The following is a 17,724-nucleotide window of genomic DNA, read 5'->3' as shown; positions in this document are numbered from 1 at the left end:
ATTTTATTAAATATAATGTCACGTTAATTAATAAAATAATAGTATTAATTTAAAATATTAATATGATAATAAAATAAAAAAATATTAAATTAATAATTTTATTTATTCAAATATTGAAATTATAAAAAATTAAAAAATTAAAAAATATTTTTATATTTAACCCTTTTATTAATTATTCATTTAACTTTTGATTTCTAGCAATTTCTTTGGGAGACAATTTAGATGTGGAGAAAGTGAATCTTGGACTGCGCGCTTCTTTTTTATTGGCGGGTTTTTGAACCCGTTTAAGTTAGGGTTAGGGATCACCTGGTTTGCAGTACAAATTGCAATTAATAGCTTCATGCGCTCTACTTAAATTGAAATGGAAGCGGTAGGTTTAGTTGTTGAACTTTTATGAAAACTTTTGGTCAAATTTGGTTACAATAAATTTTTTATTATTTAATTATTTATATTTTAAACTAAAGATATTAATTTAAAATTTACTTGCATAAAAAAATTTTGTACGTGGATTTTATACATTACAAAAATAATATCCACAGTAAAATAACAATTTTAAAATCATTAGGAGGGCCGATTGAAGTGGATTTGACAAAAGTAAGGTTACACGGTTCTATCAATGAATGTCTATAATAACTAATTAATATTATTTTAAAAATATTATTATTTTAAAATTTTTATTACTGATGAAGAAATTGTTATGTCAATTATTTTTTAAATTAATTGACATATTATTATAATTAATATTTAAAAATTATAAATTTTAAAAAATATAACATTATTTTTAATCAAATATATAATAAAATAGAGAATTTAAAAATAAATTAAAAACTAAAAAAAAAAATCTTTATTAACACCGAACCGTGATACCGCCACCAAATATTACTTGCTTTGCGAGGGAGAAACCTAAGCCGAACCCAAACCCGCGCGCCACGTGACATTTCTTAAGGATGCAAAATTGGCTTTGACCCCGAATTCCTATCCAATCATATTTTTTTCCTTATTGTCCAAGCTTCATAATTAAATTAAATTAAATTTAGTAATTACAGTAACACTTAAAAATCAAAATCCCTTCATTTTCTCTCACATTCTAACTTGCATCTTCCCACATCCCTCTTAGTCAAGATTTTTTCTCACTGGAAAAGAAGAAAAGCCAATGGCGGAAGAGAAAGAATCAACGTCGATTCCACTGAGCCAAGCCGAAAATGGTGGTGTCGATCCCGAAGATCCGGCTAAGTCTCCACCTAGCTCCCCCAATTCCTCCAGTCGCAAGGTCCAGTTCGCCCTTTTACCCCCCCGCCCCCATTTTTTTATGCGCTTTTAAAATTTAGCTTTGACTTCCCTCAATAATCGACCAATTTCACACCGAGTTTTCAGATCTTTGTTCTTTGACTTATCTTGAAATTATTAATCCAAATGCAATTGTAATTGAAGCTTTGGAAATAATGTACTTTGTGACTAACGAAAAATTGAGTGCAGAAAAGGAAAATGGTCAAATACCGCTAAAGATTTTTCATAATCTCTTCTTCACTATGTTTAATTGCTGTCAACTGGTTGGATCCCCTGTTATATCCAGAAAATTTGTTGTTTTTGAATGCTCGACCGTCTGGCTTTAACCTTTAAGAGGGAAAATCTTGATGCGCTGATGAAGTTGGCTGGTCTTTTTACTGTGGAAAACTAATCAACAGCGGTGTATTGGGAGAATGAAAGTGCTTAGGATAAATGTTTGTGGCTTAGAATTTGAATGATCCTTTTTTGTCTAAAATACTAAGAATTTGAGGTCATATTTGATGCATGTGATGATGGATAAGGTAGGATAATAATCATTTTATATTATGTTTGGGTTGTATCTAAAGAAAGGAATAAGATTATAATGAGGATTAATTGTCCTCTTGGCATAGGATGATTCAATTTTCTCACAGTGAAAAGGATTATTTTTAATTTATGGGATTGAATTTATATGTTTGATTATACCTTTAAAAATTACATCAATAATTTAAATTATATAAACTTTGAGGAAGGATAATTTTGACCAATAAATAAATTATCTTATCTTAATTCTTGCATATATCAAACACAAGATAATATGACATTATTTAATCTAATACTAATCATAATATCATCTTATTCCTATTCTATTATAATCTTATGTACCAAACACACCTTGAATGACTTGTACAATGGAGTGCTTCCAATATAAAGTTTATGGTTTATACATTTCTTGGTTAAACTAATTTGACATTTCTAATGTTGAAATACTTTATGGAAATTCAAGCACTCTATTTTTAAAGGAATTTAAATATTTTCAAGTCATTAGTAGGAACGGTTCAGATTTTGACTACTTTAGTGGTTTTAAAGTAACTATGTTTGCACCATATAAAAAAGAATAATTATGTGCTAGTTTCAATAAAGTCTTAGAAAGTATGGGAGCAATTAGAGCATTTTTTTAGAATAAATATTTTGTGTTGATAATGTGAGAAATACTTGCGATTTTATTTTCAAGTCTGAGCATTTGTGTTTTAATGATTTTTCAGGCTTGTTGTTTTGTCCTCCAGAGTTGGGTGTCAAAGAAGTTCATGACTGGATGGTATTAAGCTTTTATATTTCCCAAATTGTCCTCAGTCCTTCATTATATTATTTGATATTTCCAGCCTAATGGTGTGTTGACATGCAAAATGGCAGTGTGGTCCTTTTTCCTGTGGCAGTTACATTTTTCATTACTTGGTGGTTTATTCAGTTTGTTGACGGTTTCTTCAGTCCATTATATGAACAACTTGGCATTGACATATTTGGTAAGTTTAACTGTACTACACATGGCTTCGATGTTTGATGAGTCAAGTATGGCTAAGTTTATAAGTTCTTGCTTCCTATTATCACTAGTTAACCATGCTTATCTATCATCAAATTCCAAAATTTATTCATAACTTAAAAATGTATGTTTACTGCAAAAATTGAAATCAGCAGATCATCATATAATGTTCTGTAAGGAAATTCAAGGAAGGATAGCACTCAAGATTGCAATTGAGGTTTTTAACTTCATAGTGAACATTGCTTCTAGAAGTTGTAGCCTGAGGGTTTCAAAAATTGACATCTTTTTCCTTTTTCTGAATATCATCTGAAGCGTTTATGATTTGTATAAATTTTTAGTTTGTAAATTTTGTGATCAATTTGGAATGATTATTATATGTACATGCCACGACATACTGCTTCATCGACAAAAACTTTTATTTATCTTCATTCTTGCATTTTATGTTGATCTCTTTGGAGATTTTTATGCTCTAAGCAATGATTGTCTGAGCTGTGATTACTTTTTGCAGGACTGGGATTTATCACATCTTTGCTCTTTGTCTTCTTTGTTGGTGTTTTTGTTTCATCATGGTTGGGAGCTGCTGTTTTCTCAGTGGGAGAATGGGTTATAAAGCGAATGCCCTTTGTTAGGCATATATACTCAGCCTCGAAACAAATTAGTGCTGCTATATCTCCAGGTTATACCTAATTAACTACTCTGATATTCTGATTTTTGTCATAAATTTAGTTCAATAAGTGATTTGCATCAACAAAATTATTTTTACATGTTTTCATAAGCCAAGATATACTGTTTTATTGGCATGAAAGAATAGTTACTAGATGACTTTGATTCAATCATACAATGATTTTATCTTTGTCCCTGTAGATCAAAATACAACAGCATTTAAGGAGGTGGCTATCATTCGTCATCCACGTGTTGGTGAATATGCATTTGGCTTTATTACATCCACTGTCATCCTTCAGGTACTATTTTAATATTTTATCTCTTGTTTTGCCAACATACACTGCTTTTCCATGTATTCCATATAAGCTTCCCATGTGATCATTAAATGGCCACTTAAACTTAAATTTGCCTCTTATATGCCTGTCTAATTGATTTAACAAAGAATATGATTAAGGCTTTTCTTATGGTAAACAAGACTTGATATGCTCTGCAAAACAAATTGGCATGGGAAGGTCTCTATGGTAACTATCCATGGGTGTTTTTTTATGTTCTCTCATGGAATGCTCTATCAAGATGAGCTTTGATGATATAGTGCTAGCTCTACTGGGATGATTATAACATGCCGATTGTTCTACGAGATCCCTGAATAAACACTGCTCTTTGTCATATTTTTTGAGGCATGTAAATAGCAAAATGCTCCTTTCTGTAATTTTTGTTTTTTGCGTACAAGTTCCTTTAGTAGTTCTGCTTGTTGATTGTGTAGAGAGAAAATGAGGACGAAGAGCTATGCAGTGTTTTTGTCCCAACAAACCATCTTTACATTGGTGATATATTCCTGGTGAACTCCAAAGAGATCATAAGGCCCAATCTGTCGATCCGAGAAGGCATAGGTATTTTCTCTATTTTTCTTGTTGATTTATGCCAAGACCCATATGCTTGTAGTTGATCTAACCTTGTTGATTTCATGTGCAAGAATGAACATGACAAAAAACAAAGCTATCCAAAATTTGCTAGGATACCAAATCTGAGTAATAGCAATGTACAAAAATCAATTGATACCTATCCATAATTTCTTGCATAACATGGTTTAAACAACTTGTGCAGTAGTACTCCAGCTTTCCAATAATGAACAATCAATCTCTACTTTATTTTCAACTATGTATATTCATTATTCTTAATTATTGGTGATAATGCAGAGATCATCGTTTCCGGAGGTATGACAATGCCACAAGTAATTTCTCCTCAAGAAAGGGTTGATCGGCAGAAAGAAAGATTCCCATTGAACAGAATGACGTAATACATATACAGAAGAGGAATATCAGGTAGCTCTATAATTGTTTTCATTCACTTAAGTTCCAGCGTGAAAATATTCTTTGTTGACAGCAATTATCATCGTCAGCACTTACATAATTACATAAATAGTAGCTTTGATTATCACCGCTGTTATTGTATTTCTTTACTGCATCAATAATTTTATCAAAAGACAACACTCTGACGGAGAACGTATGTCTTAAATATCGGTTCTATCTCTCAAATCTTTGTGTTAAGCTCATCTAAGAGAGCTGATGTATCAACAGTGTATTTCTCCTTCTAACTATAATCATATATTCACCATATGTACAAGAGATTTTACCATTGATATTTCAATTTTAAATATATTTTTCGTTCTATACTTAAAGCCACCTTCTCAACTATCTTTACATGATTAAAAAAAAAAACCCTTTATAAAATTAAATAAATTGTGCAATAAAAATCATGAATGAAAAATAAGAAATAAAGATAAAGCGATTGAATAGAGTTAAGAATATAAATTTTATTAATTGATTACATGAATGATGATAATATTTTGTTCTCTAAGATTAAAGGGGTGATGCATATACACCTTTTTTTTTATTATTTAGAAAAACAAATTTTCAATCGAAGAGCTTTCCTTAAATTCATATATATATATATTTATTATTTATAAGTTATAAAATTTATGAGTTTGTGTCACAGAGTTAATAAGGATTGACAAAAAAAAGGAAAAACTCTAATTAAGTATTAGTAAACGTATAAAATGAATGGTATAAATGTTATTTATTATAAAAATTTAGATTTTTTTATTTAATTTTACTTTTTTAAAATTAAAAGTTACATTCATTTAATTTTTAAAAAACTACCCACTATTTAATATAAAATAGTTTTTTAATAAAATTTTCAATAAATATTTTTTTAATTATTTCAAAATTTAAAATATAATGATAAGTTTATTTTAAAATTAAAAAATAAAAATAAAACCACATCATATTAATGATAAATTTCGACCATTCAATTAAATTATAAAATTTATACCTTAGTACATCTAGCTGCAAATTTCTTAGCAAATTCTCTTTAAAACCCACGGACTTTGTTCCAATAGCACCCTTCCCAAATTTCGAGGACCAAAATTAAACAAACCTAAGCCCCAACAGCCAAACCCCTCAATCGAAACCTCAACAAAACCCTAACTTTCCGAGCACTATCCCTGCAATTGATTTCTTCAAGGTTCCTAATTCAAATGCCTTGAAGAAAAAGAGCTGAAATCTTCGAATTTAAAAAAAGAAGGATAATGGATTTCGACGAGTACGAGTATTTAGAAAAAACCGTGGAAGAGCAGGAAGATTCGAAGAAGAAGAAGAAGAAGAAAGACGGAGGAGGATCGGGAGACAAGAGCGAGAGAAGCTATAGGAAGAGGGATGGCGAGAGAGAGGAAGAGGATAATGAAGGCAAGAGCACCAGCAAGAAATCGAGAGGCGGCCGCGATGAGGACGACGAGGAGAACCGAGATCGGGATAAGGATCGGCGTAGAAGCAGCCGCGATAGAGAAAGGGAAAGGGAGAGAGAGAGGGATAGGGATTTAGAGAGGAGCAGTAGAGAGAGGGAAAAGGAAAAGGAAAGGGACAGAGAAAGGAGAGATAGGGATAAGGATAAGGGGAAAGAGAGGGATAGGGAGAGGAGAGAGAGGGAAAAGGAGAGAGAGAGGAGGGAGAGGGAGAAGGAGAAGGAAAGGGAGAGAGAGAGGAGAGAGAGAAGCAGCAGTAGGTCAAGGAGGCACGAGGGTGATCGCGAGCGAGAGAGGGAGCGGGAGAGAGAACGTGAAATTGACATCAGAGATAGCAGGTATCCTTTTATCATTAATTTTCTTGTAAAGTATATGCGCAAAATGAATTTTCGATCACCAATGTGGGACTTTTGGTATGTTTGTGCTGATTGTAGAGATGACTAAAGGATTGCTGAATTCAATTAAATATATATTTGCATTGTGTTGTCTTTGACATGATCTAAGCAAGTTCAAAAAACATGGTGGGGGTGCTCATTGTTCAGGTGTCCCCTTGGGGATGAAGTTCATGCTATTTTTTGATGGTCAAGAATTTGTTTATTTGAGTGATTGATAAGGGAAGAAATGGGAAGGGAGGGTTTCTTAGTTAGTTTTGTGCTTTAGAGTGATATAACTAATGTGCCATTTGGATGCATATTTTTGCTATGATGTGGATGGCAAGCTGTTATAGATTTGTGCAGACTTGTTATTTTTAGAGCATGATTTTTGTGGTATTCTAAATTATTTAATGAATATGGATGTTGCAGAAGATTTAAGGAGAAGAAAGAGGTAGTGGAGCCTGAAGCTGATCCTGAGAGGGACCAGAGAACTGTTTTTGCTTACCAGGTAGATGCATTGTCCTTTTTGGTCTTTTGCTTTCGTCTTCAAAGGATTATTAGGCATTAATGTTATATTTATGTGTGTATAAACTTGCATTTTTTTTCATTTGTACTAATTATTAGTTATTCTTCACCTTGAATTGCTTGATGACAGATGCCTCTAAAAGCAACTGAGAGAGATATCTATGAATTGTTCTCAAAAGCAGGCAAGGTTAGTCAGGTTTAACATGGGTATTTTATTTCTTGTATGAAGGTTGTACCATAATTTCTACACCATTCTTTCAAGTATGCCTGGATTTCACCTTAATTGGTTTGGAAAAATTTTAATGGAATGATGAAAGGACATTTGAAATACTAGGATTATCTCCATTAAAACACTCGTTATTAAGATTTCTAGTATGTTGCAATCTCATTTTTCATAGTCTGCAATTTTTTTTCAAATTCATTTGTATCTTTATACATTTCTGATAATAACCATAAGTTAATGCATAAAACAATGTTTAGAATGATTTGAATGCATATTATTGAGATACATCTGCTTCCTCTTGCAGTATGTGCTCCTCTGCCTTCAGTTACAAGTAGTATTATGACTTTGTTGTGTCTCAACATACTATATATGTGGGGTGAGTTAAAAGCACATGTGTTGAACAATAGAATCTTGCAGACACCCCTTGATAAGTGTTTCATCAGGAAGCTTGAAAGTCTGGAATCTCCCCGTAAATTTAATGTTTTGAGGTTATTATTTTCTGTTTGAACTCAAATTTTTTGTTTCCCTTAATTACTTCCAGGTGAGGGATGTTCGACTGATCATGGATAGGAATTCAAGACGATCAAAGGGAGTTGGGTATGTGCCTTTATGTGAACAAAGTTATACTTTCTTTTGCTGTCTTGTGAAATAAGTATTAGCATCTTCGTTTTCAAGAATCAAGTTTAACTGTATTCTTAAATGCACTAGCAATGCGATAATGATGAGGGATGATGGAAATAGCACTCATGTTTAATCAATTCATGCTGCGTTCACAAGGTAGATGACATAAACCTGAATTTTTTTCTTCTCCCTCCGCTCTTCTACTTTGAATTTTCTATGCATTAAAGGCAACTTATAAACATGGGTTCCTTATTCCAATTCTTAACTTGCTAGTGGTTCTGATAAGGATTTAATGATACTACAAACAGTTTAATCTAAAAGTGGTTTTTTCTTAACAACTAGCCACTCCCTGCTAGGCTTTTTCTTTTTCTTCTACTATATTCTTTTTAAATTTTGTGGTTGTTGAGGTTGAAAGAAAGAGGGATGTTTTCTTGATACTTCATTGTTAATTTTGGTAGTTTTCTGAGTTCTTTCTGATATCTTTGTTCTATGAGTATAATCTAAGCGATAAGGTGGTGCCGTCCCCAGCTTTTGCTTTTTGTTGATGTTGAAAATGACATGCCAATCTTTTGACCTCCTTTTCGAATCTTTTTGTGTTGTTTGATTATTGTGGTGTATGATATCTATTCTGATTTTCTAATCTTGTTATGCTGAGCTAACTTTTTTTACTGCATGAGCCATCAGATTCAACAAAAGATAACTCAGCATGAGCCCTCTTCACTACAGTTTTTCTTTCCCTAGATCTCTTTGCTATATGCTTTGTAAGTTTTGATTGTAATTTTTTCCCTCATATTTTTAGAGAAACTAATTACAGTCACTGATAAAATTGCAGGTATATTGAGTTTTACGATGTGATGTCTGTGCCAATGGCGATAGCCTTGTCTGGTCAATTGCTTCTTGGTCAACCTGTGATGGTTAAACCTTCAGAAGCTGAAAAGAATCTTGTTCAGTCCAATACTTCTGGTGCAGCCGCAGATGGTGTTGCTGGACCATATGGAGCTGTTGATAGAAAATTATATGTGGGGAACTTGCACTTCAATATGACAGAAATTCAGCTTAGACAGGTAATATGACCATTATCTCTTCAGCTGAATTAGAAGTTACTATTATTTGATTTGGTTTATCAATGACTGTTAATCATTTATTTTTTGATGTTCTATAAACTATCTTTTTAATTGCTGACTGGATTGTTGTTAAAAGAAAAATTGTGGATGAAGCAAATTCTAGAAGTAGTTGCTTAGGAAATAGTTTGGAAGGAGTTTCATGAATGTGTTGGAGATGTCTTTTTTTTACTTCAACTTTTTTCCATGTTGATATTATCCTGTTTTATTGTTGTCATTGTTGTTATTTAAAGGTACATTATTTTCATTTCAAGCCCTTTTTTCATCTTATGTTAATGGCTCAGATATTTGAACCCTGTGGTCCCATGGAGCTTGTGCAACTACCGCTTGACCTTGAGACTGGGCAGTGCAAAGGTTTTGGGTTTGTTCAGGTTAGTTATAGCTGAAGACTTGAGTTTATAATGTCTATTTTCCTGTATAGTCATAATTATGCATGTTCTTGTTTGCCTTTTGTTTTTACAGTTTGCACAACTTGAGCATGCAAAAGCAGCTCAAAGTGCAATGAATGGAAAACTGGAGATTGCTGGTCGAACCATTAAGGTAGGCTTGTTAATTTTATGAACTTGTAGCATTACGTTATAGTAGTCTAATTTCAGTATCAGTTGTGTGTTTGTTCTTCTGTGACTATAACTGTCTTTTTATTGTAGTCTTCCAAATTAACATCTTTGTGTTTAAATTTGCATATAGGTTTCATCTGTTACTGATCATGTTGGTATCCAAGATACTGCAGCAAAATCTGTGGACTTTGATGATGATGAGGGTGGTGGCTTGGTGAGTTAAAATGCATATTATTATAGTGGTATTTAATGAATATTGGTGTTTATAGATTTGTTCCGAGTTTGTCTCATTCTAATAGTAGTTGCTTACGAATTGTTTTTTTTTTCCCTTGCTCTTCTTCTTTCTGCTTAATTGGTTCCTGTATCTTTTATCCAGTCTTTGAATGCTCAATCGAGAGCATCACTTATGCAGAAACTGGATCGCTCTGGTATTGCGACAAGGTTGGTTTGTACTTTCAAATAGTCCTTTCTAGTTTAATCATATTATGTATCTAATGTAATAGATTTACAGTATTACAAGCTCCCTGGGAGTACCCCTCCTTAATGGGTCAGCTCCAAATCCACAGGTTGCTACATTACCTGTCAATGGACTACGTGCATATCCAGCACCAGTTCTACCTCCAGTCATGTCTACTACAGCCCTTGATCCTATTGGACAGTCCAGTGGATGTTTGCTGTTGAAGAATATGTTTGATCCTGCAACTGAGGTTTGAAATTTTTTTCTGTTCTAAACATGCTATTTCCTTGTTACTTTTTGTCTCCTTTCCTTCCTTTTACCGCGTAGTGATTTTCTGTAAGTTGAATTGCAGACGGAACCAGATTTTGATTTGGAAATTAAAGAGGATGTTGAAGAAGAATGCAGTAAATATGGCAGGGTGAAGCATATTTATGTGGACAAGTAAGCATTACACTGTCAATTGGATAAACTAATTTTTTACAGCTGTTTTTTTTTGTAGTTAGCTTCATCATTATGCTCTCGAAATGTGTATAAGTATATTTTATAGCTATTCTTTATTGTTTATTAACAAAGAGCAAATGGTGTATCTATGTTGTACAAGGGGAAAGTTCTGTCGATCTATGCTTTGGTTTGCTTTACTTGATAACTCTATTAACCTATAAATTAATAATTGAGTTCCCATTTTGAATGGCTATCAATGGTGTCTCCATCAATCAGGTTCTTCATAGACTGGATATATAGGAATTATCTAATGCAAGGGGATGGTCACATCTTTTATGTCTATTAATCTGTTAGTATTATTTTAAGAAACTATTTAGACATGTGCAAGTTATGGCGATTATGCATGGTCTATATCTGGTGGTAGTTGACCTTCTTTTCTACAAGGTAGGAGAAGAATTTACATACTGCAAGTGGTCATTTCATCATGCTTAACTCACATCTTTCGGTGCCAATCAGTGACTTGTATTCTAAAGCATTCTCAGGCTTTTTCATTTTAACTTGTCTGATTTACCAATTCATATTTTATTAATAACTGAAAATTGTTATGAACTTTTATGATGAAATAAGGATTTGCTTTTTCATTTCCCAACTGCAGTTTAATGGAAAATGTTTTTCTTGTAACACTTTTTTATCTTTTCTACAGAAACAGTGCTGGTTATGTCTATCTTCAATTTGACTCGGCAGATGCAGCGGCTAAAGTTCAACGTTCAATGCACATGAGATGGTTTGCAGGCAGATCAATATCAGCTTTATTTATGGTAAATGTGTTTTCCACCCTGACATACTTCAAACATTTGCACAGAACCAAATATATTCATCATCCTTTTTCAGTCAAATCCTTTAGGCTTTCATGGTCTCGTTAATCCTTACTGAAGTTTGAATTGACCTTGTTCTCTAATTTATCATTCAGACTAACCAGGTTAAACTAGTTGGTACTATCACCTAGCAATGGTCATATGCATCTTTAGGGATAATTAAGGACAGATACAGTGAAGGAGTTACTACCAATTCCTGATAGTTAGGTTTAGTCAAGTATGTTTTCTGGTGTTCACTTTGGTCTAGGGATCTCTGGTTCTACGTTTTAGGGGAGTAATTTTGGTATTTATTAAATTCATGAACTCTTGCAGCAACCCCACGAGTATGAGGCGAGGTTTAAGGGTTGAACAACATTGGCTCGCAGGATTGGTTCTCATGTCTGGATTGATGGACGGTAGGTTTATATCTGAACTCGTTTTGTTCTGAGTTTAGAATTTTTATTATAATCATACACAATGACCTAAATGTAAGATAATGCTATTTGTTTACACTTTTTTTAGTGATTGAATTTTAATTATTGTTGGCAATTTCCATAACCAATGCCATCGCTATTCAACATCGTTGTCAGTTGGTTGCCGCCAAATGGGTCATATTGTAGTCAAAAGCAATCTGCGTGTGTGTGTGTGTATATATATATAAAAGGAAGAATCATCTTATATAGCATAAAAATTAAAAAAGTTTTATATATTTTTTAATTTTTGATTTTAATAAATCTAAAAAATGAGAGATAAGTAAAATTAGGACAAGCAAGTTGATCTTTCTTACTATATATATTATTGTTATTTTGAAATTGCTAGATAAGGATAATTTAATCAGCTTTATGTTTTTTTTTTTTTATTTAACTACTAATGAGAAACTCTGTGAATTTAACATAAATAGCTTTACTTGAATTTATTTTATTTAATCCTTTTTAAGGAGAAATTTTATGAACTCGACGTGAGTAGCTTTATTTCAATTTATTTGTTTCCTCTATTGTAAACCAGTTTATCTGTTTGTCTTAAACCCATTAAAATATATGTAAAACCTATAATGTCCTTCGTGACACCGTGGATTTTTCTATTTTATAATACATGATTGGATGCTATAAAATTATATATATATATATATGATAATTGTACGAACAAATTGAATTAAGTTTTAAATTTTAATTTATTTCTATTTCTTAAATCTTCGTTAGTTATAAAATCCAAATATGGTATGTACAAAAAAACAAAAAAATCCAAATACCAAATATGGTGCATCTATAAAATGTGAAATGATGACATGTTGACAATCAAAGTTGTAAAATAGATACATAATTTTGGCTCCAAAAAAAAAAAAAATCAGAAGTTTTGAGATGGATTAACCTAATTAAAGAAAAAGAAAGAGCATTTTCTGGAGATCTTTAAGGAGAAACGTTACATAAATTAGAAAGATTCATGATATAAAAATCAAACTTCTATTTTCATAAGATGTTGGCAATTTACTTTTTCTTTTCTTTTCTTCTTTTGGAAAAATTGGACAATAATCCAAGTATTCTGTTAATTTTCTTTGAATTAGAATTTAACGGAGTACTCGAAAAGTTTGTAAAAAAAGGAACTAGTAAAAGGTGTTCTTTTTTTTTTGAGAAAAGATGGAGAAAATTGCCCTTGTGAGGCTGCTTTTGTTTTCCTTAATGTTGTTGAACGTTGTTCAAATAGTTAATGCACATACAACATCTAACTCAGATTGTATGCAAGATTGTGGGGAAAAGTACTGTTTGTGTCCTGGAAGTTTCTTCTGTCAATTGCATTGCCAATTCTTTTATAAATGCGCATCTCCGGAATTAAGTCCTTCCAACTGAAGAAACGCTGGTACAGGTAAACCATCTATTTTTCTATTTATATATATATATATATATATATATTTTAAAATGTAAACTCGATCGATACATACATATGATATCTGAATAAATAATAAACATCCATTCCAGTTGAAAAATGAGCATTATGCTATTACTATTTTACTTATATATTGATTATATATGTTGGTTCATCACTTCGTATTTGATATTGTAAAATTTAATTAAGTCATTACTTACACTTATTTCATGTCGTATTAGGTGGATAATTGGGTTAGAGTAAATGAGACAATGCAATTATATTGTATTAGTGTGCATCCACTTTATATATTGAGCAAATTGATTTTGCTATATATTCGCATTTTGTTGTAAGCATAAGGAAAAGGGAAAGATCATTCAACAGGCTTCCGAAGCAACCAATGGCATCATGAATGAAGCCAACAAGGTGCACCTCCTATGCCCCAAAAGGGTAAATCATTAGTTGTTAATCAAGGCCACTAATTGTTGTTTGATCATGTTATCTTGGGGGAGAAGAAAATGTAGTAAACTTTCAGATCATATAAGCTTTGAAAGAGTTCAATCTCTGAGTAATAAATAAGATTATAATAATCGTATCGAATGTTGAATCAATATTAAGTATAATTTTCGCTTCAATCATTTAAATCAATTAATTTTAATGGCTGATTCAATTGCAAGCATTTAAGTTCTATTGTTGATATGTACAAAAATTCAAATATGATATGTACAAAAAATTAAAATCCAAATATGGTGCATATATAAAATATGACATTTATTTTTTAAAAAAGTAATTATAAAGTGATGACATGTTGATAATCAAAGTTGTAAAATAGATACATACGTTTGGCTCTAAAAAAAAAGCAAAAGTTTTGAGATAGATTGACCTTCTAATTAAAAAGAAAGAAAGAGCAATTTCTGGAGATCTTTAAGGAGAAACGTTAAGTAAATTTAGAAAGATTCATGATATATAAATCAAACCTTCACTTAGCAATTTACTTTTTCTTTTTTTTCTTCTTTTGAAAAAATTAGACAATAATTCAAGTACTTAATTAATTTTCTTTGAATTAGAATTTAATCGAGCACTCGAAAAGTTTGGACATCTTTTAAAAAATGGGAACAAGTAAATGAAAGTGTTTTTTTTTTTTTTTTTGGGAGAAAAGGTGGAGAAAATTGTCCTTGTGAGGTTGTTTTTGTGTTCCTTAATATCGTCAAACGTGGTTCAAGTAGCTAAGACACAAGGAACAGCTAACCCACGTTGCATGCGAGATTGTGGGACAAAGTGTTCGGCATGAAATGACAAATGCATCAACGTAAAAGCAATATGTAATAAACTTATAATAATAACAATAATCAATAATTAATAATAATAAAAAAATAAAACACATTAAAATTTATGTAAAAATTCCTTCCGTATAGAAGATAAAAAGCACAAATTATCAAAAATAATTTTTATTATCAAATAATAAACATATAAAATTTTTTTTATTAGAATTAAAATTAAAAAAATTTCACTAAATGAATAATTCAATAAATTAGATTTATTCTTAAAAAACTTCAAATTTGATTTTTTTCATTCAAAATATAAAATTCTAAATCATAATCTTATTTGATAAAATTTTAACTCAATTAAATCATAAATCAATTTTCATTCAACTACCTCTCTTTTTCACTTTTATCTTTATTTTTCTGACTTTCCTTTTCTTCTTTTTTCCTCTCAGTTTTCGACGCCACACTCTCATCCACTCCTAAAACACAACCCCTTTTTTATTTATTTATTTAGGACTTAGTAAAAAAAGGAGTAAGACCTGTGGCCTTTAATTGGTGTAAAGGAATGGTGCAGGACCCACATTCTTAACACAAAATACTGTTTGATGCCTGAAAGTTTCATCTGTCAATTACATTGCCAACTCGTTTTTAATTGTCCACCTCCGGACCCAAGAAACCCTGGTACACGTACACCATCAAATTTTCTATAAATATATATATATATATATTAAAGGTAAACTCGATCGATACATATACATGATATTTGAGTAACAATACACATCCATTCCAGTTGAAAAAGGGGCATTATGCTATTACAATTTCCTTTATATATCGATTATAAATTTTAATTCATTACTTCGTATTTAATATCGTAAAATTTAATTAATTCATTACATATGTTTATTTTATATCATATTAAATGGATAATTTAGTCAAAATAAATGAGACAATGAAATTATATGTGTTAGTGTGCATCCTTTTTATATATTGAGCAAATTGATTTTGATTTATATTTGTATTTTGTTGTAAGCAGAAGGTAAAGGAAAAGTTATTCAACCGGCTTCCGAAGCAAACAATAAGGAAAAGGTCAGTCACCAGGCTTGCGAAGCAACCGATGGTATAATGAAGGAAGCCAACAAGCTACACCTCCTACACCCCAAAAGGGCTAATCTTTTGTTGTTTATCTAGGCAACTAGCTGTTTGTTTGATCATTTTATCTCGTGGGAGAAGAAGATTTAGTAGACTTTCGGATCATAAAAGCTTTGAAAAAGCTCGATATCAGAGTAATAACTAAAATTATAATAATTGAATCGAATATTGAATCGATTGTATATATAATTTTTGTTTCAATTGTTTGAATCGATCGATTTTAATGGTTCAATTGTAAGTATTTAAGTTCTATTATTGATCATATCTCGAGGGACCATTAAAATATATTCAAGTTCCAGAAGAATTCATGTTTGAAGCATGAAGCGAAAGGCTATTTCGGCCAACATTGCTTGATATATTCATATATTACATGTAACTTTTGCTGTTCATCATTTCTTGATGGGCCATTGCGCATCAAGCCAAAGTTTTTATATTGTTGTATTTTATTCTAAATCGAATGTTCATTACATAATCTTTTAATCATTTTATTTTTCAACCTTTTATAATCTGAGTAAATACCAAAAGTTACATAATTTATTCTTAAACTTTTTTTTTTTTCATCTTTTTCGCAATAAGATATTTGATTTGAAATAGAAGGAGATGCATATATAACAAAGGTAATAACTCTTTTTTTTCCGCAAATAGATAAGGTAAACCCAACAAACCCAATTTTTTTTTTTTTTTTGTTTGGGCTTTGTATTTTTGATTTGGTGGGGGGAAATATAATAATTTGAGAACAATATATTCTCTGATAACTATAAAATATTAAAATTTGAAATTTTATTATTGATTAAATACTGAATATAAATATATTCTTTGATAACTATAAAATATTGAATTTTGAAAATTTATAATTTTATCTTAGCTTTATTTTCATTGCAGATAATAATTCAAAAAAATTTATAAGAAAAATTTATTGAACATTTTTGTATTAAGTGATGAGTAAGTCTATATCTACTTATTTTATTTAACACTTTTTGATTGAAAATTTATTTTAAGTGAATTTTAAAATGTGTTATCTAATGCATTTTGTTGAAAACCGACCATGAAGCAATGGTGTAGTAGATGTGAAATTCTCTTCTTATATATATTAGCTTTGCAGATGAATTTGAATAAAAGCCAATTAAGCCCAATTAACATAAAATTAAAGATGAGAGAAGATCATCTTCTACTTTTACTATAAAGGGAATGATTCACTTCACCAACAAATTTATTTATCTATTAAAGTCTTTTATTTATAGGTGAATGAATCTCAAGTAATTTTTTTTTTTTTATTTTCAATGATTTATTGCTCCATTATTTTCGATTCTCTTAAAATATTTACATTTTATATTTCATTTGATTCATATAACATTCAAAGATAATTAACTCTCCTTCATCTTTTTAACTATGGTTTTACTTTTACCCACTCATGATCTTATAAACAAAACAAACTCAAAAAGAAATTTCAAAGTTGAAATCTCTAATCAGGAAATATATATACACACACATGCAAACCTAGTTACATGATAACTTAAGTTTGATTTGATTCATTTGTTTTCATAGAACTCTTGTGTATTTGTTTAAAATTTTTATTAGTAAATTTTTTTTTTGGGAGGGAGGGGGGAGGGAAACCATTTTTAGAGAATAAAAATTTGAAAATAAAAAGAAACTAAAAATTATATATCTTTTCTCTATGCATGCATTTGCAATTTTTTGGATATTCATGCGATATTGCTTATTCATCCTAAAACAACAGAACCCCAAATTGATGACTAATAAATTCTAAGATTAATAACTGTCTTAATTTTTTTATAGCTAAGAACAGGTTTTTACTCTTATCCCACACATGTATTTGTTAGAAAGTTAAATAATAATAATAATAATAATTATACATGTTTGTATGTGAGGATTTCATGGTGAAGCAGGTGACTGCTGTCTGCTTAAGTATTTTCCTTATATTTTCTACACATTCAAGCAGAAATTTTCTAATCCTTCATCAATTTGCAACGGACAAATTAAGACATAG

At 30.8% G+C, this 17,724-nt stretch overlaps 2 protein-coding genes across 9 annotated transcripts; both read left to right on the top strand.

The window, feature by feature from the left end:
* The first annotated feature begins 1,059 nt into the window (after nt 1-1,059).
* On the top strand, nt 1,060-5,139 carry LOC111292862 (protein LIKE COV 2-like). Its single transcript, XM_022885469.2, has 7 exons — nt 1,060-1,270; nt 2,532-2,584; nt 2,680-2,789; nt 3,315-3,482; nt 3,671-3,768; nt 4,233-4,359; nt 4,666-5,139. The coding sequence occupies exons 1-7, from the start codon at nt 1,154-1,156 to the stop codon at nt 4,764-4,766; spliced, it is 774 nt and encodes a 257-aa protein (XP_022741204.1). The 5' UTR covers nt 1,060-1,153; the 3' UTR covers nt 4,767-5,139.
* Nucleotides 5,140-5,868: 729 nt separating this feature from the next.
* Nucleotides 5,869-15,896, top strand: LOC111291973 (uncharacterized). 8 transcript variants are annotated; one of them, XR_016345508.1, is made up of 15 exons: nt 5,869-6,607; nt 7,073-7,151; nt 7,299-7,355; nt 7,933-7,988; nt 8,845-9,076; nt 9,418-9,504; nt 9,596-9,673; nt 9,821-9,904; nt 10,067-10,131; nt 10,202-10,397; nt 10,500-10,588; nt 11,292-11,406; nt 11,776-11,858; nt 13,171-13,302; nt 15,601-15,896. XR_016345508.1 is itself a non-coding variant. In XM_022884129.2 (13 exons), exons 1-13 carry the CDS (start codon nt 6,057-6,059, stop codon nt 11,809-11,811), a joined length of 1,722 nt encoding a protein of 573 aa, XP_022739864.2. In that variant the 5' UTR covers nt 5,869-6,056; the 3' UTR covers nt 11,812-12,020. The 8 variants fall into 8 exon arrangements, 3 of the variants coding, with proteins under 3 accessions (XP_022739864.2, XP_022739861.2, XP_022739863.2); XR_016345510.1 differs by having other exon boundaries at nt 13,183-13,302; nt 15,601-15,719; XR_016345507.1 differs by lacking the exon at nt 15,601-15,896 and adding an exon at nt 13,545-13,861.
* The last annotated feature ends 1,828 nt before the right edge of the window (nt 15,897-17,724 follow it).

This window comes from Durio zibethinus, chromosome 10, assembly GCF_047325235.1.
Source record: "Durio zibethinus cultivar Kanyao isolate XHJ-2024 chromosome 10, ASM4732523v1, whole genome shotgun sequence".
Taxonomy (NCBI): Eukaryota; Viridiplantae; Streptophyta; class Magnoliopsida; order Malvales; family Malvaceae; genus Durio; species Durio zibethinus.
Note: the sequence above shows the minus strand (reverse complement) of the source record. Positions and strands in the feature narration are given on the sequence as shown.

Excerpts from the sequence above, each read along its gene's own strand:
- LOC111292862 (XM_022885469.2), top strand. The coding sequence starts at position 1,154 with ATGGCGGAAGAGAAAGAATCAACGTCGATTCCACTGAGCCAAGCCGAA. Across the intron at positions 2,790-3,314 it reads ACTTGGCATTGACATATTTG|GACTGGGATTTATCACATCT; the intron begins GTAAGTTTAACT and ends TACTTTTTGCAG. Across the intron at positions 4,360-4,665 it reads GTCGATCCGAGAAGGCATAG|AGATCATCGTTTCCGGAGGT; the intron begins GTATTTTCTCTA and ends GTGATAATGCAG.
- LOC111291973 (XM_022884126.2), top strand. The coding sequence starts at position 6,057 with ATGGATTTCGACGAGTACGAGTATTTAGAAAAAACCGTGGAAGAGCAG. Across the intron at positions 7,152-7,298 it reads GAACTGTTTTTGCTTACCAG|ATGCCTCTAAAAGCAACTGA; the intron begins GTAGATGCATTG and ends GCTTGATGACAG. Across the intron at positions 7,356-7,932 it reads TGTTCTCAAAAGCAGGCAAG|GTGAGGGATGTTCGACTGAT; the intron begins GTTAGTCAGGTT and ends AATTACTTCCAG.